The sequence below is a fragment of the Juglans microcarpa x Juglans regia genome, chromosome 4S, assembly GCF_004785595.1.
Source record: "Juglans microcarpa x Juglans regia isolate MS1-56 chromosome 4S, Jm3101_v1.0, whole genome shotgun sequence".
Lineage (NCBI taxonomy): Eukaryota > Viridiplantae > Streptophyta > Magnoliopsida > Fagales > Juglandaceae > Juglans > Juglans microcarpa x Juglans regia.
In genome coordinates this window covers 6,581,827-6,604,040 of record NC_054601.1, presented here as the reverse complement: position 1 = coordinate 6,604,040, position 22,214 = coordinate 6,581,827, and the positions used below count along the sequence as shown (strand labels likewise).

Genomic DNA, 22,214 nt, shown 5'->3' with positions numbered 1-22,214 from the left:
AAAAAAAAACAAAATTCAATGCAATAAATAAATAAATTATCGATGCCACAAAGATGTTGAAATATTACATGAAAATAAAAATCGATTCCCACAATTACATCAGAACAAGAGAACACCTTACGCATTCTTTAAGACTCATCTTTAATTTTGCGTTTCTTTGACGTCCTGATTTGGTCACTGTGCAAGGAATATGCTTCACTGTGCTCTACAATTACCGATTCTCCCTCACTTTCTCTTCCCCTCTTTGTACTCCTCCTATAAAATGTTCACAAATTATTGTGTAGCGCACACCAGAACCTTTTAAGATTCAAATATTAAAAAAACTTTTGATTTCTTTGATTTAAATCAAAGTCCAGTAAAAAAAACCTGTCAATACGTGAAACATCTTCCATATGTTTAGCCAACCAGCCAATGCTTCCCGTGTTTGTTGGAACCATAGACCCAGAAATGTGCAGTATTTCCTCATCAAAACTGCAAATATGAACCAATGATGCGAATCAAGTGATCAATATATAAAAAAGGACGCTTTTCACATAAAATCAGTAACAAATTTATGTAAAATTCCTTGGTATGAGAGAGAGGATGGTGGAGAAGCATGCCATACTTTAGTCAATAAAAGGATAAACAGATATGCAATTCTTTGTGTGTCAGTGACCAGCTAAATACCAAATGTAATTAAAAATGTGTACCTCTTGACTGAAAAGCGTATCGTGGTTCCAACCTTTATCACATGTCGCTTGTGAAATCTGCTAGCATATTGTTCCTCACCGTGTTTCTAGGTCAAACTCCACATATCATAAAACAAAATCAACATCTCAACCATATAGATGTGTTACAAACACAAAGGAAAAGGATGTGAACTATGAAATGTGATGGTGAAGATCCACTTACGGTTTTATATATAAATTCTTCCCGAATGTCTTCATCTGTCATGACAGCAGATGAAAAACCAAGAACAATGACATGAATGGATGTTTGAGTAAGCTTCACAACCTTCCCTTCTGTAAGTGAAAAATATGAGGATAGTCAAACATACAGTACATAGTCATGAAATCTGATGGGCCCTAGTCTATGAAAGTGATAAGATCAAGGAAAAGAAAGAAGCTGAAAAAGTTGATTGCAGGCTTTGTTCCACTAGGGGCAGGAACACACTGACATACAAAGGATTAAAGATGATTCTTGACATCTTTGACAGGAAACTTTTATAGCTGTCCATGTCCTTCCCTATGGTAATCCTATATCACATAGCATATAATTATGCCTAAACTATAGCAATCTTGCTTTATTTATCATAAATACTACCAACCGACCCAATTGATAATTACTCCTAATTACCATTTATTACTCCTTATATTTATGATTCGGTGTAGGGATCCTCCTAATCCTATCAAAATCTTAAATGAACTCTAGATCTGCTCCCTTCCTAGAAAACAAATCTGGTATTATACATTACAAAAAGAATAATAATAAAAAAAAGGACAAGGAAAAAAACATGAAAAGGAAGAAAGGAAAATACACTATCTGGTGAATAATCAGAATGGTCATAGAAAAACTACCTAAAAGCATGTTAGGCTTCGGAGAAAAAAGTAACAACTTTGCTTCTAGTCTCACACAAAAATAAGGGTGAAGTCCAGGAAGAATCTTTGCAACTTTATCTTGAATTTGGACGTCATATGCTAATACCACACCATCAAAAGTTTCATTGAACCTGTAGTCAACACCAAAATGCTCACATAAGCACATCATCCCAAGCAGACTTACTCCATCTTGTAGATTTCAAACGATTAAGATTCAAATTCAAATCAGACACAGATGTCTCGCACTCTCTACCATCCCCCTAAAAAAGACCAGAGTGCTTAATGCTACAATATTTAAAACCGCAGAATTGCACTTTCAACTATGAAAAATAACATAAATAGTGCCACACGATGCAAGTTATGCCATATCCTCTTGCCGGCAGGAGTGTAATAAGCAACATCATGGTCAATCAACAATAATAAAAGTGGTAAGGCTTGCTGCATATGCCAAAGACCTTCCACTCATAGAATTGGCATATTAGGATAAAAACCCTTCCATGGTTACTCAAATGTATAACATAGAAACTTAATCAACTAGTGAGCAAGCAAGGTGATCGAGTGCAATAATCTTAAAAATTGAGATATCAGTGCACATTAACCATTCATGATTTTGAGACAAAGGGTGCAAAGAGAGTGCATCAGCATGTGTACTTGTCAACATATGAACTTACCTGAAGTTCAGAGATCAAGTGTAAGCCATCATGTGCACTGAATTTGCACCAAAAATAAAAATCGGAAGGAACATAAGCATGAAGAGTTAAACATCACTATTAATACATGTCAGTAGAGTAAAAGCATTATAGTTGCATCATCAATGACACAAAGTTAACAGAGTATACAGAAATAAGGATGTTATCAAGCATTGTATGCAGGCGCCTAGCTCTTTTTTTTTTTTTTTGTTTAATGATCAAGATAACAAATTTATAAAAATGGAGATTACAGCTCATGGGGGAATAAGGAGAGGTGTTAGATGAAGATATGTGGTGGGGTGGTTTGTATGGGAATGCATCCAATAATACTCGATGCAAATGCCTAACTGAAATATCCGATAAATAGCCATGAATAAGAGCAAGACAATACCAAAGCTATCAGTATTCAAAGCATAACCATTTAGACTCACAGCATATTCGCCATCTTAGTTATTTTCTCAAGTTTTCTCGTCATCCAAACAATAGCACATCAACGCCAGCCCCGAACAAAATTTAACTCCGCAAGTAATAAATCTAAAAGAGTAAAAGCTCATTCATACACACTCCAATAACATGGACACCAATGTTTCATTAACACCAGCATAAAAATTAAAAATCATCAAGCCCCAGAAAATCCAAAAACACAGAAGGGTAACGAAGAGTACTTGAAAAGCAGAGAGCTGAGCTCGCGTAGGACAGCTTGGGGAACCTTGGTACTCTTCGATGGGTTCACGTAAGCAACCAAATTGGCATCTGATACCTTCAACCCCTCCATTGACGGGTTCCAATTACTATTAGGAACTAGGGTTTCATTTCGCAGAGCTATAAACCCTAAGCAATTGAGAGGGCTTTACTGCCAGAGAAGCAAAAACAGACGCTTTTACGGCCACGATGCTTTACATCGTTTTAGATGGAGGGTCTTAGGGTTTTCGTGGGATTTGGGCTATATATATAGCAAGAAAGAGGCAAGGGGCTTGAATTTGCTGGGCTTTATAGGCTGGGCTTGTATTTATTAATTTTCCACCAAATAATTTTGATTGGATTATCCAAAAATGATAAAATCTCTCTCTCTCACAACTAAAGTTAAAAAAATATACATATAAAATAAGTACAATAATATAATATTTATTGTTATCCGAATAAATTCTTTGGACAACATTACATGCTCCATAAATATTAGAAGACCCAATTTACGTGTCTCTATTTCTCTCTTAATTTATGAGTTTTATAAAATTCAAATCTCTTAAAGAAAAAAGGTAAAAATTATAGTTAGTTTTAAGTTTTAAAAGATAGCAGAAAGATGATAGGAATGTATTTTATGTAATGTTATTGAAAATCTATTCAATAGTGTAATTTTGCAATACATTGGTAGTTTTGTTTATGATTTTTGCCCACATGTCATTATTGTCATGTCTTATCAACAAAGCTCATTTATCATCATCATGGAGTGGTAACTCAAGAATGAAATGATTTCATGGAAGAAAAACAAAACAAAAATATTGTATTTTTTTTTTTTTTTTAGTGGTTCTATTTTGTTGTCTATAGGTTCTCACTCTATGTGCCGTTTAGTGCAAATTACATTTTTTTTTTTACTTTTTTTAAAAAACTATTTTTTAAACATATTTAAACATTAAAAAAATACAAATACACTAATAGCCACTTTCTTAATAGTTAAGAAAAAAATTAAAAATAAATAAAAATAAAATACATAAGCGGTTAAAATGAATGAGCAAATTGAAGAGGCATAATAACATTATTATTATTTTTTTTTATAATTTTCTGATTTAAGCATTTTATTCCATTTAGAAATGATAAATACAGAATGTGAATCCACTACATTAAATAGAGAAATTTTAAATAGAAGCCTTGCACTACATACATCTACATAATCAATATGTAATTTATTATTTTTGTCATTTTATCTTTTTGTTTTTGATACAAGAGGGTGGGAGATTTCGAGCCAAGATTTTCTATTTGGAGAATCGGGTCACATGCCATCAGGCTCTTGCCAATGTCATTCTATTTTAATACTTAAATATATGTATTTAAATAAAAATATAAAAATAACAAATCACATTTTGATTAAATAGACACGTGTGTTGTAAGCTTTCTTATAGAATAACTCACATTATTCGCGATTTAGATCTCTCTCTCAAAATTGCAACCAGAGTGCAAAGCAATGGTCCCAATACTTGATTGCAATCATCCACACTTACAGCATTCAATACGTCATTGCTACGCTAAAACTTCTGTACTGAAATTTCAAATGGGTGGTGCCACCGATAAAAGGTATGATAGTGTAATTTTTTGGTATTTTATTTTTTAAAGCATTTTTTCTATGTATGTTTTTTTTTTTAAAAAATACCAAAAAAAAAAAATACAATATACAAAAATAAACAAATACAAATCCAAAAATAAAAAATAAAATAAAAAAAATAAACAAAGCAAACGATACAAATGATAAATACACTTTCTCGGTATACCTATCATTTTCCTTTTCAAATTGTTTTTGGGGGTAAAAGAAGTTAAGCAACGATCCCATAATTAATATCTTTATATCTTGTGTATCAATTTTCACAATCATTGGTTGAACTTCTCGTTGCTGAATTTAATGGTAGATCTCCATGAACTATATCTATTTTGCAATGCATATGGTTGCACATATCTTATTTTTTTTTTTTGGCAATCAGATGTTAAGAATATAGTACAAATAATAAAATCCATCTCTTCCCATCAGATTAAACTTTTGAGACAAGTGGTAATTTTACATGATATCAGAGCAGAGGTCGAGCAGAGGTCTTGAGTTCGAACCCTGACTCTACATTCTACACTTTACCCATTTAATTAAATATTCCACGTGTCGGGCATACTCATTGAGGAAGAGACTGACGAGGAAGAGTATTAAGAATATAATACAAATAATAAAATCTATCTCTTTTCATCAACTTAAACTTTTGGGACAAGTGATAATTTCACATAAGAAGTATTCTAATGGCTTCTCAAATAATGAAAAAGCAGGGTAAGCTCGTACAAACGAAATTACTAAGGAACCTCAATTGGCTAATTTTCTGATTAATTTCTGAGCTTACCCCAATTAACAGATCAAAGAAAGGGTGCAAATGGATGCTCTGCTGCGGGTGCCATTAGGCCTGGATTGAGGAAACGAAGCTGGTAAGGTGTCTTTGTGCGCACTATTGAATCGATTCAAGAAACTCATCCAATGTTTGACCCATACACTGATTACAAGTGGTTATGGAGCTGATGCAAAGTCAAGCATTCCATGCAACATATGCACCAGATGTCCTCTCCCCAGATAACCATCCGAGTTGTTCCAGCTTTTGCAGTATATTCACCACAGAGATTATTGATGAGTAATTTTTTTTTTGAGATGCTAATGAAAAATATCAGAAAAATGCTAATCTTTGGGGCCTGACTTCTGAGTAAGGTGGATCTTGATTCAATTAGAAACATTGTACAGAAGAAAGCATATTTTAAAGCTGAAACTCAAACATCAATATGAAATACCTTAACAGCAGCAAAAATACACTGCGATTACATATAACAGCCTTACAACTACATTGCATACATATATCATTCTTCACTGCCGATTTGCAGTTGGGAAAAGAGAAAAAAATAGATGCACGTATTCTGCTACTGAATCAGTATCATGAGGATGTTTAAAGCAATGCTCACACAAATTCTGTGTGAACAAAGATGGGTATGGGATATAAATATATGAAAAATTATATTTGCAAGTCGGTGTGGGCTCTACACTGCTAACATGTGAGAATTTTATTTGTAAGAGAATTTATATTACCTCCTGTTATTTCCTATTGAAGCCCTCTTGAGTGTCATACTCTCACAGGCTTCTGTAAAACGGCAGACAAATAAACCTCTAATTTCCCTGACCCGGCTGAGTCTGCCTTCTCCCCCACAACCCATTTGAGCTTTTTATATGTAAACCTTTCAATCAAACTTGTTAACTCACTTTTCTTCTCGTTGTTAGGACAACAAAAATTATCCAACCAAAACAAGCCGCCAGCCCTTAAAATGCGATCAATATCAAACATAAGGAACTCCAATTTCTCAGGTTTTCCCCCCATATCCAATCCACCAACGACGTGAACAAAATCAAACGTGTTATCGTAGAAAGGGAAACGATGATCTAAACTCAAGAATAGAGGGAAAAGTCCTCTTGCAGCAATAAATTCGCTAATTGGGGCATCAATATTCAAGGTGCTAGTGATCACAGTCACATTCCTCTCTGCCATTCTAGCAGCAAAGGTCCCAGACCCACCACCAATATCAAATCCAATTCTGGCCCCTCCACTTCCCAAAGCTAAAACATCATCAATTAGAAATTCATTTTTGCCTCTAGACTTGACAAACTTCTGATTCTCGTACCCACCAACCAAATCGAAACAACCAACACAATCTCTACTCAGTTTCTCGCTGTTCAAACACTCAAAACTCTTACACTCAAGACCACTCCAGATAACATTCTTATCAGCGACAGGTTTCCAGAGAGAAATGGGAAAAGGGTCGAGACCCACCTTAGGAACAGACTTGGCAAAGCACCTTCTTCTGGGCAAAGGCTCACAACCGCGCAAAATTAGCTTCTGGGCAACGCTCCAATCGTCAGGGCAAGGCCCAGAGACCTTGTAAGCCATATACTGAGACAATAAGTCCACGGATTTCACACAGGAATGGCCCACGGAAGCAACCATTTCGGTGATCCCAGTTCTTGAGTCTTTCCCCAGTGGAAGCTGGCGAGGCTGGAGAAAAAGCTTCAGCTCGTTTGCAAGGTGAGGTCTTGACAGATCGAGGCTTTCGTAGCCAAGAAGCTCTTTTTTCATCTTGGCTAGCTTTTTCTTCGAGGAATCGATCTCTCTGAGGATCAGCGAGACGTGCTCCGAAATGAGAGAGATGTTATTGTGAGTTTGGTGAAGTAGGTGGCTTTGGCGGTCCTTTGGGGAGGATGTGAAAGCGTAAAAAGCAAATAGATTGGTGGTGAACAAAGAGAAGAGCATGATAATGTTGATTGCTGAAGAATACAGGGCTGCTGTTCTGAATCTTGCTGTTCCATCCCCGATTTTCAGAGCTACTGACCCCATCAAGGTTCTAGTTCTTCTAGTTTTGGCTCGAAGAAAGAAGAAAGTGAGATGGTTCCGATAGATGAGACTTGTGAAGTGGAGCTTGTGGAAGAGGATGGAATGAAGAAGTCATATGTTATCGAGAGGAGATTGGGATCGAGAGGAGATTGGGGTAAAGAATCAATCTGCTCCCCGCCGCACACCAACACTTGAAAGTCAGTTTACATAAAGCCAAAAAAATAAAAATATATCTCTCTCTCTCTAATGTTTTGATACTTTTTATAACTGTAACGTATGTTATAAAAAAAAAAAAAAATTGTTTTGTAAAAGCTGCACAATTTTTTTTTTTTTTAAAAGAGTAGATTTTATATTAAAAAAATATAAATAAACATATCATTTTTTAGTGAAATCTATTTTTTTTTTAAAAGATATGTACAAAACTTGTTTATTTGAGACTTTTACTTAAGAGTATTATTCTTAAAAAAAAAAAAAATGTATTTTTATGCAAATTTGTAAAGAGCAGAATTCATACAGCACACAGTTCGTTCACATTGTAAATAGCTTCCTGACCAAATATTCTAAAAAAAGAAAAATTGGAGTAAATTCTCATGAAAAAAATATTTGCAGTTTTGAGAATGGATGGCCTAATTCTTTTATGAAAAATGATAAAGATATAGGGAGGACTTCACGGGGTTGATACAAAAAGAAAGAATTTTATTGTAAAATGTCATATAATTACAATTAATTAAATAAGAATTAGTTTATAATAATATAACATAATATGATAGGATAGAAATACTATATATATATATATATATATATATATATATATATATACACGCGCGCGCGCGCGCGAATACAATAATTACTCTTCTGCATTCCAGAATATTCTAGCACACCACATAACCAAACGAATATTTTTTGATTCTTCGTTCTCTCTTCTATCAAATAAAAATAATATTGTTTCTTATCTCTCTCAAATAAAATATTGTCCTTTCATTTTTTTTTGGCAATAAAAAGAAATTTTTGATTGAATTGAAGGAAAATCAGGAGTCTACATATATATATATATATATATATATATATTCTCAGGTATGCTCATTAACCCTCTATCCCTTTTTTTTTTTTTTTTTTTTGTCTGTCCATCATTATACAGGATTTTCTCGGGTATATTTCTTCAAAGCTTATCCTGCATTTGATGCTTGCGTCTGGGTGTTTAGCCTTGAATTAGCTAGCTCTCAATAGTTCCGTTCTGTTGTTGTGTGTTTCCATTGCGTATGCTTGCGAGAAGTTGCTGGATCTTGTTTGTATATTTTTTGTCTTGCTGGATTTGGTTGGGATTGGTCTTGAGTGTTAAATAATAGGTAGGGTAATGTACTAATGATACCTTACACTTCATTTCCTACTGCTTCATTACCAATGATACCTTACACCTCATTTCCTACTGCTTTACTACCCAGTTTTTTTTTTTTTTTTTTTTTTTCCCTCCTTCTCCTTCTAGTTATTATAATATGGATTAAAAATCCCAAAACATGAATTTCTTGCATAATTTAAAAGAAAATAAATTCAATCAACTAACGAAATCATGTAATTTAATTAAAAACAATATGATCTTTTGTCTTAAATAATATGTTTCATTATCTTAAATAATATGATAGGATGGGTTTTCCTATGATTTTTTTGTCTTGCTGGATTTGGTTGGGCTGGATTTTGGAGTGTAAGAATTTAGAACCAAAAAAATATTGCTGAAACATAAACCTGCACGAGAACACAATACTCTGAACCACACGGGAGCATATTTTTAGGTCTTTCAAGCCCGAGCTTCTCCTACTTTAATAATAATGTGTATCACAAAACAGTACGAATAATAATGCGTTCATAAGTTTTTATATGTTGGCTGTCGTGTGGGGGAATCTGTTATTGTTTACCAAATAGATTTCAATACTCATATGTACTTGGCTTGGCTGTGCTCATTTGTTCGATCGACCAGGGGTTCTAAATTTTTTCTGAATATGTTATTGTTTGCCAATCTGTTATAGTCAGTCAACATAAAGAACTTGGAAAACTTTTCACCATTACAGTCCAAGGGTCAGTGAGAGTCAAAATGGCCTCAAATTTTTTTTTTTTTTTAAGATTTAATTAAAAAATAGCAAAAAGCCGAGCTACACATAGAGGAACACCTAACTGGAATTAATAATTTAATAGCCTCAAAATTATTCAAGGGCAATACTAACCTTTACAGAAGATAGGGGTGCTACCCGCACCCCCGTCCGGGGTGTGCCCTTGTCCCGACCCCTGCCCGCCGCATGGGTGGAATCAAAGTGGGACGCATCTCAAGCACGGCGTTTACTCAGACGCCAAGAGTTAGGCTCATGATATCTGTCATAAAGCGGTTCGATTCTTTCCTGTCGTTTGCGCTTGCTCATCTTTGTAGGATCTGCCACTTTGAAGAACCTTGGTGCCAATTCAACAAGCCATTTTGGATCTATAACCGTGACCTCTCGCATGTACTCTTTTGTGGTCATAACCAGCTCATTGTAGATGACCCAGTCAGGTTGTCTCTGGAAAAGAGCACTGCTAGGATGGATATAAACTGGCTGATTCTCAACCAGGGTCCTATAACCCTCCTGTGGGTCCTTTCTAGCAGCATGGAAAAAGAATCCTGCAGTAATTGCCTTCCTTATCTTTATAAAATTCCTTCCTGCGCTCATTACATCCAACTTATATCTGCAGTGCAGTATCAATTATCGAGTCAGAATAGATATATGACAAGCAAGCTCTACCTCAGGTGGCATTACTATAACCACAGACAATCGTTAAAAAGTACAGCAAGGATGCTGCTACATCAAAGAATCAGAAAGTCTCTTTACACGTCCTTTTCTGTTTGTGACTAACTAAATGGATTGAGAAAAAATCCTAGCAGCAAGCAAGTAATAGGGCTCATGAAAATTCCAGATAAATTAGTCAAAAAGCAGTTATCCTAGCATCATTTATAGTAGAAAAATGTCACTTCAGGGTGGAGAGCACATTTTAACTTCACTGATATACAAACTCAGATGGCCGTTCACTGCTATCATAATTGCGTGGATACAACCAGGGTGGGAACAATTATTATTTTGCAACTAAGAAATGAAAGTCGGAACTGGAAGCAAAGCTAATGGCAGGAATCAATTCTAGAACTTTGATAGATAAAAAGAAAATGGAAGACCATACTTATCCATGATGGTGAGCAGCTGTTTCCTGACATCCTGAGCCCTCCTCAAGGACCTAGACTGAACAAAGTTCTCAAAACACCATGGCCCAGAAAAGTTATTATTTTTCCAGGCATCATAAACTGTAAGTAACGTCAGATGGTCTCCCTCAGGCTGGAAAAACTTGGCCCTCTTCTGATCTGCATGGGCTTGTTTCTCCCGAGGCCTGTAGAAGATATTGCCCGTTTGAATCATTGCAATGATTGTCAAAATCTCATCACTGCATCCAAGGTCCACACTGGCGAGTAGCATCTTAGATAATGGTGGTTCAAGCGGAAATTCTGCCATTTTCCTGCCCAATTTAGTCAGAAGCCCCTCCTCATCAAGAGCTCCTAGACTGTACAGCCGTTCCATGGCAGAAAGGAGCGCTTGTGGGGAAGGTGGGTCCATGAAATCAAAAGACAGAAGATCATTTATCCCCATAGCTTTCATGGTAAGCGTAGTCTGCCCTAGGTTAATCCTCTGGATTTCAGGAACTGAAGTAGGAGACATCTCATTGCGGTATGCACTCTCAGTATAGAGGCGATAACATTTCCCCGGCCCTGTACGACCAGCACGCCCGGCTCGTTGCTTGGCCGATGCCTGTGAAATAGGAGTTATGACCAGTGAATCAAGCCCTTGCTTCGGATTATACACATTTTGCTTCGCAAACCCAGGATCAATTACGTAAAAAATCCCATCAATGGTCAAAGATGCCTCAGCAATATTTGTAGCCACTACCACTTTTCTCTTCCCTGGCGGGGCAGGGTCAAATATCCTTGACTGCATTTCACTAGGAAGTGCACTATATACTGGTAGAATAATCAATTCCGGAACATTTTCACCTAGCCCTTTCATCCTCTCATAAAGAGATTGGCATGCAAAATCAATTTCCTCCTGACCAGTCAAGAAGAGAAGGATGTCTCCTTCAGGTTCCATCAAGTGGATCTGTAGCACGGTAATTAGGGATGCATCTAAGTAATCGCTTTCTGGCTGTTTCGTGTAGAGTATCTCCACAGGAAAAGTTCTACCAGGAATTGTAAATATATTACAGTTGAAGAAATACCCTGAAAACTTCTCTGCATCCAGTGTCGCAGAGGTGACGATCAAGCGAAGGTCAGGTCTCCGTTTCACTAGTTCTTTAAGTAATCCAAAAAGAACATCTGTATGCATTGTCCTCTCATGTGCTTCATCAAGCATAATAACAGAGTACTCAGAAAGGTTCTCGTCGATCAAAACTTCCCGAAGAAGCATGCCGTCTGTCATGTACTTGATGACAGTATCTGGACCAGTACAATCCTCAAAACGAATAGCATATCCAACTTCCTCACCCAACCGACAGCCAAACTCTTCAGCAACCCTCTTGGCCACGGACATGGCAGCCACCCTACGGGGCTGAGTACAACCAATTTTCCCCTTCGTAGTATATCCAGCTTCCGCAAGATATTGAGTTACCTGAGTTGTCTTACCCGAACCAGTCTCACCAATGACAACTAGGACCTGATTGTCATGCACAGCCTGGATGAGTTCCTTCTTTAGTTTGTAGATTGGCAAGGTTTGCCTTTGTTCCTGAAGGGAGAGCTTTGACCTCTGCCCAAAACTGATGGATTTTCCATAAGCATCCTTCTTCCATTCAGGCATGTCATATGCGGATAAACCAACACCTCTAAGCTCCTGTGCTAGATGCCTCTCACCCATATCTGGCATAGGGTCTTCCCAAGGACGATTCAGATCCTTTGGAATAGAGTCGAGCATCGTACGCTGTTGCTGTTCCCTCACCTCTCTCCGCTCCTTTATCAGTGCAGACTGAAGCGCAGCTGCACGACCCAAAGACCCTTCTGGGTTCTTGAAAATCTTAACAGGTGACATATCCATCGAATACCGGCTCTGCCCTTGCAAGAATTCCGGCTCATCCTCGTTCAGTTCAATCTCAAGCTCTTCCTCAGCACCCTCTTCTTGATAAAGCACTCCATCTCCTTCCTCATCATACGTCGGGTAATCTGTAATACTCATAACACCCGAAGCAACCAACTGCTTAGCTTCCCATATCTCCGGTGAACTCATCCTTTTTAATGGTCTACGTGAAGGCACACCATCGTCCTCCTCCACAATCCTGATCCCCGAGAGACCCGTCCTCATCACTGGCCCCTCCCTTGACCCGCCGGACGGATTTGTCCTATTTGTATCGTCCTCTGAGCTCTTCTTCAACGGAAGCAAATCCTTACCAGTATTCTGATCAACATCCCTCATCGAAAGACTCAGCTTCTGACCCGATACCGAAATCACCTTCACGTGGACTTCCTGATCCCGCTTCACCACATCCTTGGCATTAGCAATCCGCCGAGTCGCCATCTGTGAAACGTGTACTAAACCCTCCTTCCCCTTCAAATCAGTCAATTGCACGAAGCAGCCCGTGTCCATCACTCTTGAAACCCTACCCTTGTAAACCTTATACAATTCGGGCTCATTGGACTGATACCGCCCATTGTGCTGGTCTCTACCTCCTCTCCGATAATCCTCCTTTTCACCATTATCCCTATCATCCACATTTTCATCGTCTCTCCCATTCTTCTCGTGTCGATTCCTGTGCCTTTCCTTATTCCTGTAATCCCTTCTATCATCCTCCTCATCATGGATATCCCTATCTCTATGCCTCTCGTCTCTATCATATCTATCCCTGCGCCTATCTCTTCCATCTCTACCACTGTCTCGGTCTCTGTCTCGGTTCCTGTCTCTGCCTCGGTCTCGGTCCCTGTCCCGGCCTCGGTCTCGGTCCAGGTCCCGGTCTCTCGCTCTATGCCTATCTTCTTCCAAGGGTTCTTCCCTGTCTCTACGGCGCTCCTGGGCCTCCAATTCGATTTCCCTCTCGATCTCCTTAGCTCTATCCCTATTATCCGCAATCACCAGCGCCGAATACTTGGTGTTCTTATCATCCGGAGCGATCTCTTTGCTCGATTCCTTCTCGGACTTCGGCTTCGGAGGAAGAATAGCGTGTATTATTGTCAAAAGCGTACGTACAAAGTAATCGGGCATCTCGGCGCCGTTTTCCTTCAATTTCGCGTCGAATTCGTCCACGGTCTCGCAGTCCCGGCCCAACTCGGTGATGAATTCGGCGAGAACTTTGTCTCCAAACCCTAGATGCGTTTCCAGTTCCGAGCATACCTTGGATACGAGCGATAAGTATTCGAGCTTCTTCAGACCGTCGTCTTTGGGAGCGGGTGCCATTGGTGAAGATACAGAAGTAAGAGATTCAAGGAAGCAATAGAGCGAGACTTGTGCAAGTTCTGGGAATAAGAGTTCACTGTTTTTGGGACTCTACCAGACAAGAAGGGGAAGACATTACGTAATTGTTAGTTTTGGTCTCTTTTGAACTAAATCGAAGGTTTTATCCACTGAAGTGCTGCAGCCAATCACTCTGCGAACTGATTGATATATTAGATTCATTTATAATAAAAATAATTTTATAATTGAAGTCATTTTAAATTATAAAATTATTTCATGACTAAAATATTTTAACAAAAAATAGTATCACATAACAAATAATTTTTTTAAGACATAATTTTTCAGAAAATAATAAATATATTTTTATAATTGAAAAATGATTTTTAAACGTTTTAAACGGATAAAAGAGATCCATCCCGAGTAAAAGATCAGCACCAGAATGGCTAAAGTAAAAATCAAATCGCAACAAAATTTAACGCCATCACCGCCATGCCAAATACTTTGTGTAAACCAATATAAGAGAGAGGCACACGAACGTCTAATGGCAGACATATTTACCAACAAAATTTCTGCTCCAACAATCATAGCGTTAGCCACGACAAGCTTTTACTATTTGCCATTCATAAAAGGACAATCTCTAAACTGGGGTGGCAACGAAGGAAAATTACACGACATTTTCTCCAATACGTTAAATGAAAGATAATTTTATAAAACATTTTACAAAAATAACGTTACTTTATAAAAATATCCTTATCTTACAACATTGTTATAAAATGTATTATGAAATGTACTGTGTGTATATCAATCAATTCTTGGCAACAAATACCCTTTAACCATCGTTACCAAGAAAAAAAAGTTAACTATATTTTAAAAAAAAAATTATTTCTCTACATATTAGTTATTGATATGTTAAAAATTAAGAAATTTAAATTTAAAAAAAAAACTCACAAATGAATAAAATAAAATTATAGGTCCAGCAATACTCTTAAAACAATCTTCATCTTATAAAAGAAACACAAGTCCTCTCCTTCCTGCCAGCAGCCCCAAAAAATGTCATCAGTGATGAGCCTTAGCATCAGCTTTCTGATGTGACTTTGCCTTTGCCTAGCAGCAAAAAGGGGAGAAAAATAAATCAAACTTCCATCAAATTTTTTTTTACAAAAATACTGTAGATAAAGAACTGCTGCCGACGGAGATCAAAACAAGATTGATAAACCCAATCATGATAACATAGAGAAAATATTATACTTCTGCGGACTTGGATAGGCGTTCTTTTTTTTTTTCGACAAGTGGCTTAAATTAGGTGTTCTTTAGCTCAGAAAGAGAGACAAAACATCACAACAAACCCCCTAAACTATTATCCTTCACAATCCAAGCTACAAATTTCTGTAAACGCAAATTGTCATGAAAGTATCAAATTGTAGTGCTAAATACCAAAATTGGAAGTTTTGAGGTATCAATGCAAAACGGATAATAGTTTGAAGGTAAGTATAATTTCCCACCAAGAAATTGTGTACTTTAGGAAGAATTTTTTTTAAATTCTACTTCAGTACACTAAATAGATCATATCAGGTAAGTTGCTCACTTCAACCTCTCGGTTAAAGGGTGCTTAGCAATAAAACTACAAGATAGAAGTGAGCTTAAAAATGTAACTCAGGAATATCCGGGACATTTTGCTGACGCACATTGAATTCCATAAGATGAAAAATGGCACCAAGCCATTTACAATTTCATATATAAATACTGCAGTTACTTGGGTGAAGAACTTTGGCCCTAGGACATTGTATCCTCTCTTGAAATGGTGCTTAAATAGACATTATGTGCATTCTACAAACAGAGCATTATTTTTTCATAAATCTGTAAACAGAGCATTATTAAAAGAAGGTTTTGACATCCAAAAAACCATATCCTCAATGAACAGACTGTTATTTTGTCTCTCATCTTTTTTCATCCCTTTCCTCTTAACAATCTGAGTACCTCATCCAGGCTTCACTAATCTCTAACCCACTTGACTTGCTTCCATGTCCAATGGATCAACACTTACATTAATTTCAAGAGCAGTTAAAATGTGAGCACAATGGCTCCAGCTAGACCTCCAAGCTAGGTCCACTGCAATTTTATGAAGTAGTCATCCTTGATGGCTTGGCTTCACCAGAGCACTCGGTAAATGGAGGCCAAAATGTTTTGGATGAGTGGGAACTCTCACTTGTAAGTTGGGTTTATCCAAGCATCAAACCATGAAAATTAGAAGCTATGCTAGCCAGCATCTTAACCCCTTTTTCTTCAGTCTTTCAAATGTAAAAATTCCTTATCCATACAGACCCCCAACATATGTAGCCTTGGCTATTATCATGTCACACAAAACTTTGATCAAGCTAGAACTCCGACGTTATGCTTATTTTACCTTATATATGATGAAGAGTCATCATGTAATCTGAATGCAATGCTCCCCCTCCCCACTCCTTCCCCATAAATGAACTTAGCAATCTATTATTAACTACATGAAACTTTGTTCAACATATGTCTAAACAGTTACTAGTTTATGGGTTGCACATTATGCTGGGGATGTTCACGTGGCCCATGTTGGTGTCAAAACAATCCGCACTCTTTTCTTCTTCACTGTTTTTTACTCTCTTCAATGTTAAAACACTTTCAAAGTACAAAGTAATATATCATGATATTTTTAAAGAGATACCATGCCATTTTATAGGTTAGAAAAATATCATAAGTATAAAAATGCAAAAATATATACATATGATGAGAGTAATTTAGAATATATATATATATACATATATATGTTACAAAGAACATAGAGAGGCTTGTATCCCTGTTCTATTCTGCAATGAAGTCTCTCTCTCTCTCTCTCTCTCTCGGAGATATTATACTTTCTTCCTCAAAAATACCATTTCTTCAGCAAATATGACCTCCAAACTACCACGGTTATACTAAGCCCCCAAGAGGAAATACCTACACACAGCGACTAAAAAGATTGAAAAAACTAGATTAACTCCAACACATCATCATTAGCCTTAGCACATAGACATAGAGTTTTAAAGAAAAATTCCCTAATTTCTTCCATCAATTGTTCTTTGTCTTCAAAACATCTCTCTTTCCTTTCTAGTCATAAACTCCACATCAAGCACAAAGGAATCACTTTCCAAATGGCTCCAATAGGTAGACTCCGCCCAGAATACCTCCGACAAGCTAGTAAATTCACCACATGCTTTGGCATCACCCAAGAAATGCCCACCCTTCCAAAAATGACATTCCATAAACTATTAGCCACCTCACAATTTGAAACACAAGTTCTAATTATCCACCTTATTTAAGTCCCGGCCATTAAAATCATGCCCGCCCAGCTTAACGGATAGACATTAACGAGGGGAGAAATTGAAATTTACGTTTCAAAGTTCTTCCCTTTCTTTTCATGTGGTTGGGGGAGGGAGACCCAAACTATAAGCAATGTTAACTTGTAGCAATTTCACATGCAAGCGTGCTAACTACAGACCCACTTATACGAGCAGTGAAACAGATAATTCTGGACCGGGCCAACCAACGGTAGCACGCAAGTCAAAAGCTAAAATCCAGAAAAAAAAAAGGGGAAAAATATGATCATAAATTACTTTGAGAATCTTAAGCTTCAGGCTTCCATAGACCACACCTAAAGTGAATGCTGATGCACGAGCCACCTGCAAAGAACAAAGAACTCAACTATTTGAATACCAGGAACGCCGAAAACACTAAATTGTGATAATTGACTTCGAATCCAAACAGAGATTTGATGAAGAATGAAAGGTGAAGATTGAAGAGGTACAAGAGCGAGAGTGCTGGTGCCAGAATAAGGGCCTGGAGGCGGTGCCATCCGATGACCAAGTGCTTTTGGTAAAACCCTAATCGGATCAAAATGTCCCAATTCGCGGATCAGGTTTTCTCCCCTTGCTTTCGCTCTCAAGTATTGAATATCACGAAGCACATAAAGTGTCGGGTCGGATTTTAAACCGAAAGATCGTGTGGCTCCGCATCAGTTTGGGTCAGCCCAGAAATCCAATCAGGACAGTAAGTGCTGGCTTGGATTTAAAGATGAGATGATTTTAAATAAAATATAAAAATTAATAAAATATATTTTTATTTATTTTAAAATTTGAAAAAGTTATATTATTTATTATATTTCGTATAAAAATTTAAAAAAATTATAATGATGAAATAAGATAAAACACTTTTTAAATTCAAACCGGCCTAAACCGAACAATGAGATCTCTTTTTGTTTCGAAATAATACGCATGGCTCTGCTGAAAGATTACTTTGATCAAATCATCTTATATAAGAATTGGAAAATGATATATATATATATATATATTTACAATTTTACTTACATGATAAAAATTTCAAAATTCAATATTTGAAATTCAAATTTAAAAAGAAAACACTATAAAATGAGGCTGCTACTTGTATAATATTATGCGGAAAATTATAAATACATATAGAACCACTCACTCATAAAAATTACTACCTTTTTATTTCATGAGATGAGATGGTGAAATTGGGCAATGCTAATTTTTCAATCTTGAAATTTTCAACCTCAATCACATGGATGAATTTTTCATCTTTAATCATACCGATTGATATAATACATTATAAATTTCTTCATTGATCAACCATTTAAATTAGCACATTTTCTACTTCCTCTTGACCAAATAAATAGGAACATTTATAAAATTTAAACAAATAGGAATATTTTATTTTAGAGAGGAAAGAGGAAAAAATCTATTTGGCAACTAGTGGGGAGAATTGTTTTTAGGTTGGAAGACTAGTAGTCATAGGGGAAGAAGTAGATGACCTAAGTTTTAACATTAGTTCATGAACAGGTTTGAAAAGTATAAAAACAATATACATAGATTATAAGGGCCTTCTAGAAATAAGCTCTAGCTGGCAAGTCACTCCAAAGACTCCATGTTACAAAGAGTTGGCTTACATCTGGTGTGAAAAAAACAATGAATGTGTCCTATTATATAAAGAGTAGTACTACATGTACTTACAATTTTACGTACAATACTCATTTTGTCAATTTTTTTTTGACATAAAATTTCATAATTTTCAGCATATCAATAGGTGACATGTGGAAAAATAAGTTTTTTTTTTTTTCAGTACAATTAACATGTTCTTATGTAAATGAATAGATTAGATCGATTGAAATGAATAAATAAATAGATCTAATTCGTTCACTTTTTAACAAAACGCATCCAGTAATTTCTCACTAGATGTAAGCCCAACTCTATTATGAATTTCAGGTAGACTCTGCAATTCGAGAATAGAAGCCTGGGACCTAAAATGATGAATCAAAGTATAACATTTATAACCATCCACACACTGATGAGAAATAAGGATTCAATTATTATTTCAATCAATAGACTCGACAGACCCAATGCCTCCATTTGCGAAGCAAGAGCAGCATGCTAGCAGTACAAAACAAGGCAAGGTTCAAAGTAAAGTAATGTCTCACACTCTCACATGTGGGATTTTCTTGCCAAAATGAAACTTCACAATTAAAAGTATAGCAGATTGGACAACCACCTATAATGATCCCAAGCAAGATATACATCACAGATGTGAAACTGTTACTGCTTCTTCTCTTCTGCTTTCCTCGGCTGAAAGAAAAGGCACATCAGTAGCATGAGAATGTAGATCATTATAAGTTGTATCATTTGCAAACTACAAGCAGAGAGAAACAGAAACAGAAACAAAAGACTCTCCTCTGCTTATCCACAAACACGCACAAATACACAAGAAGCAAGAAACAGAAACAAAAGACTCTCCTCTGCTATCTAAAGCTATACACAGAAACATGTGACTTTCTGCTTATGAAAGGATCTATTGTTCTGGCGTTTAGTAAGCACCCAGCACGGACCAAGGACTTCTGATATTGGTGAGTGTAGTGTCCACAAAAAACTATTTATTCAGTGAATTGAGGAGAATCATGTAATTGTGCTATAATCATCAGAAGATCATAACTACAATGCACTTATAGTTAAACCAAACATCCATTCTATTTAATCCAGAAGGAAGTTTATCTAAAGTACAGGAAGAAAAGTCATGCAATCAGCATACATCGCATACCCATGATATGTAGCAAAAACTGCAGCCAATGATTTGTAGGAAACTTTGATCAAATTCATGTCAGACATGTAAAGACATGATGCTCATCACTAACATTAATTTGAATACGTACAGAAGAATCCATGAACGAACTCCTAGTGTGTCATTCAATTTTGACAAAATACACGGTTACTTCTCCCCTAATTACTTTTGCTACCTATTTCTCTCCTACATGCAAGTGAACACTTAAAATGGGTCTCTCATTATTGTGAAAACTCATCTCTCCCCCCAAAAGACTCCTTCAACTCAATGGAGCAAAAGAGAAGAGCTTCCCCCACACCCTCTTGTAAATTAGAACACCCTACCCTACCTTCTCCTCTCCTTCCCTCTTCCTCCATCCCTTTCCCCTTTCCTCTCCTTTTTTTTTTTTTTTTTTTTTTTTCCCCTTCAGGCCATTGGAGGTTAAAATCTCTTTCAGTTCGCCACTTACCCACACAAACCCTACATTGTAACTCCTTCGTCCACTGTTGGTTGACCAATGAAAGGGCCATTCCACTGTGACAGCCACACAGCACCCACCTGAAGCAGATTTGAGCCCCCGTTTTGAAACCAACCTCTTTTAGCTGTCAGCCTGCCTACTTCCCTTTTTATTTTTCTTAATTTCTTTTCTATTTTCCTTATTTTCTGCTTTTTTTCAGGGACATTGAATCTCCAATCTATGACCATCAGCCGTCCTCTGCCACCCATGCACCTTGTCAGAAATCTCTTGGTGATCGGCTCCACCAAAACCACATTTTCCTTTCAACACACATACTGTTTCCATGTGCCATTGTGCTTCACTGCAGATTTCTTACCATCTGTTTTTGCCAGAAGATTCGTGCTCCTACCTACAAAGATGGGAATGGAAGTTCAACAGAAACCACCTCAATTTGGTTTTCTGCGGGGTTCACCTTATCAAAATATAATTCTGAACTGCCTCAAAAATTGCTCCAATGGTCATATTTTCGAACGAAGAAATGGCCAAGAAACATGGCATGGGCTCCAATGAGCTTCTTTTTTCTTTGCTCTATATTGGCTGCATTGGGGTGTTTGTTGGAGTCCCCATCCCCCACCATTGTACTTGATCAGAAAAAAAAAAAACACTTACCATGGGTTTCGGGAATTGGCCATGCCCAACACACTGGCCATCTCCATAAAGTAGAAAGAACAACAATTCTAAAGTTGAAGGCAAGGCTCAGTTTTAGAGAGTAGGGGAGAGACTAATAATATTCCGCAAATAGCATCAACAAAGAAAAGCAAGACAGGAGCTTTATAAATGAAAATAACAAATATTTTTACAACAGTCCCAGAACGATAAACGCCTGATAAAAATGATTTAATATATACACTAGAGGTAACTAATAAATGACGAATATGGCAAAACAATGTACCACAAAACAACCAATTCAGCACCCATCGATCCCTAGCTTCAGAAATAAAACCCATACGTATCAAATGTTCGACCAAATGCCTCAACCACACACCTAAATAGAAACAAAAATAGAAGACAACCGACACATCTGTGCAGCAAGATAGAACATGCGCGCACCTTAGTACCCGGCGCGTGTTGGTGTAGCTCTTCCTCAGGGATGATAACGGGCCAGGCCTCGCCAGCTTCACGGAACATTTGCTCGGTCTCGAGGAGCTGGCCCTTTTCGAGAATCATATTCCTTATAGTCTGGGCCGGGGTGGCTGTGGCATCGAAGACCTCTTCGACCCCGTTGACGAAGGCGACGGTGATCTGGGGCGGGTGGTCGTCGGTTCGGCGCTTCACCTGGATTTGACAAGCGGGGTTGGACTCTTTGGCCTTGCGTGCATTGCACTGCGCCAAGAACTCCATGCACGATGCTGTACGTGGGTCTAAGGCATTAAACTCGATACGAACCCTTGAGAGGAACTTCAACATTACTGCAGTCTTCTTGTCTCTCTCACTCTGTGCTCAAAGATTTGGAGGAGTCAATGAACTCGATCCACGCTCGCCGCATTTATATTTTCACCTCGTTGTTTCGCATGCCCGGCCCACGTAGGAAATATAAAGCTTTTTCCGCACAATACACACCCGCTTATGGAGGTATCTTTCATCATCCTCATATCCTATACACTCCACATAATTTTTGAGTACACAACGCTTGCACAACCCATAATTAAATTTAGCATTATTCTTTTTTTTACACACCCCTATGATAGGATCCCCTTTTTTTAGAGTTGCTACACAAAGAAATTATACAAAACTAAACCGACAAACTAATGTGATTTAATATAATCCATTAA

General features: G+C 37.2%; 5 protein-coding genes and 1 non-coding gene across 6 annotated transcripts; all 6 read right to left on the bottom strand.

The window, feature by feature from the left end:
* On the bottom strand, positions 1–3,210 carry LOC121263116. Its single transcript, XM_041165910.1, has 6 exons — positions 2,932–3,210; positions 1,557–1,708; positions 892–1,001; positions 690–775; positions 367–471; positions 1–255 (listed from the first exon to the last, which is right to left on the bottom strand). Exons 1-6 carry the CDS (start codon positions 3,039–3,041, stop codon positions 129–131), a joined length of 690 nt encoding a protein of 229 aa, XP_041021844.1. The 5' UTR covers positions 3,042–3,210; the 3' UTR covers positions 1–128.
* On the bottom strand, positions 2,212–2,275 carry LOC121263943. The gene has a single exon (XR_005940422.1). It is a non-coding gene; the product is annotated as a small nucleolar RNA snoR101 (small nucleolar RNA).
* A 2,099-nt stretch (positions 3,211–5,309) lies between the features above and the next one.
* On the bottom strand, positions 5,310–7,603 carry LOC121262966 (probable methyltransferase At1g29790). The gene is made up of 2 exons (XM_041165688.1): positions 6,084–7,603; positions 5,310–5,601 (listed from the first exon to the last, which is right to left on the bottom strand). The coding sequence occupies exon 1, from the start codon at positions 7,378–7,380 to the stop codon at positions 6,118–6,120; it is 1,263 nt and encodes a 420-aa protein (XP_041021622.1). The 5' UTR covers positions 7,381–7,603; the 3' UTR covers positions 5,310–5,601; positions 6,084–6,117.
* A 1,925-nt stretch (positions 7,604–9,528) lies between these two features.
* LOC121262806 (probable pre-mRNA-splicing factor ATP-dependent RNA helicase DEAH5) lies at positions 9,529–13,973 on the bottom strand. The gene is made up of 2 exons (XM_041165413.1): positions 10,573–13,973; positions 9,529–10,086 (listed from the first exon to the last, which is right to left on the bottom strand). The coding sequence occupies exons 1-2, from the start codon at positions 13,812–13,814 to the stop codon at positions 9,693–9,695; spliced, it is 3,636 nt and encodes a 1,211-aa protein (XP_041021347.1). The 5' UTR covers positions 13,815–13,973; the 3' UTR covers positions 9,529–9,692.
* Positions 13,974–14,691: 718 nt separating this feature from the next.
* LOC121263210 lies at positions 14,692–17,789 on the bottom strand. The gene is made up of 3 exons (XM_041166044.1): positions 17,626–17,789; positions 17,435–17,500; positions 14,692–14,915 (listed from the first exon to the last, which is right to left on the bottom strand). Exons 1-3 carry the CDS (start codon positions 17,671–17,673, stop codon positions 14,868–14,870), a joined length of 162 nt encoding a protein of 53 aa, XP_041021978.1. The 5' UTR covers positions 17,674–17,789; the 3' UTR covers positions 14,692–14,867.
* A 1,395-nt stretch (positions 17,790–19,184) lies between these two features.
* Positions 19,185–22,000, bottom strand: LOC121263188. Its single transcript, XM_041166015.1, has 2 exons — positions 21,493–22,000; positions 19,185–19,456 (listed from the first exon to the last, which is right to left on the bottom strand). Exons 1-2 carry the CDS (start codon positions 21,847–21,849, stop codon positions 19,427–19,429), a joined length of 387 nt encoding a protein of 128 aa, XP_041021949.1. The 5' UTR covers positions 21,850–22,000; the 3' UTR covers positions 19,185–19,426.
* Between the last annotated feature and the right edge of the window lie 214 nt (positions 22,001–22,214).

What these genes read in the sequence shown, in the direction of transcription:
- LOC121263116 (XM_041165910.1), bottom strand. Translation starts at nt 3,041, where the DNA reads ATGGAGGGGTTGAAGGTATCAGATGCCAATTTGGTTGCTTACGTGAAC. An exon ending in CTCAGCTCTCTGCTTTTCAA is followed by an intron (nt 1,709 to 2,931) that starts GTACTCTTCGTT and finishes TGTTGACTACAG; the next exon opens with GTTCAATGAAACTTTTGATG. An exon ending in GAAGCCTAACATGCTTTTAG is followed by an intron (nt 1,002 to 1,556) that starts GTAGTTTTTCTA and finishes TTTCACTTACAG; the next exon opens with AAGGGAAGGTTGTGAAGCTT.
- LOC121263210 (XM_041166044.1), bottom strand. Translation starts at nt 17,673, where the DNA reads ATGGCACCGCCTCCAGGCCCTTATTCTGGCACCAGCACTCTCGCTCTT. An exon ending in GCACCAGCACTCTCGCTCTT is followed by an intron (nt 17,501 to 17,625) that starts GTACCTCTTCAA and finishes TGTTCTTTGCAG; the next exon opens with GTGGCTCGTGCATCAGCATT. An exon ending in TGAAGCTTAAGATTCTCAAA is followed by an intron (nt 14,916 to 17,434) that starts GTAATTTATGAT and finishes TTTTGCTGCTAG; the next exon opens with GCAAAGGCAAAGTCACATCA.
- LOC121262966 (XM_041165688.1), bottom strand. Translation starts at nt 7,380, where the DNA reads ATGGGGTCAGTAGCTCTGAAAATCGGGGATGGAACAGCAAGATTCAGA.
- LOC121263188 (XM_041166015.1), bottom strand. Translation starts at nt 21,849, where the DNA reads ATGTTGAAGTTCCTCTCAAGGGTTCGTATCGAGTTTAATGCCTTAGAC. An exon ending in AACACGCGCCGGGTACTAAG is followed by an intron (nt 19,457 to 21,492) that starts GTGCGCGCATGT and finishes CTTTTCTTTCAG; the next exon opens with CCGAGGAAAGCAGAAGAGAA.
- LOC121262806 (XM_041165413.1), bottom strand. Translation starts at nt 13,814, where the DNA reads ATGGCACCCGCTCCCAAAGACGACGGTCTGAAGAAGCTCGAATACTTA. An exon ending in CTGCTCACCATCATGGATAA is followed by an intron (nt 10,087 to 10,572) that starts GTATGGTCTTCC and finishes ACTGCACTGCAG; the next exon opens with ATATAAGTTGGATGTAATGA.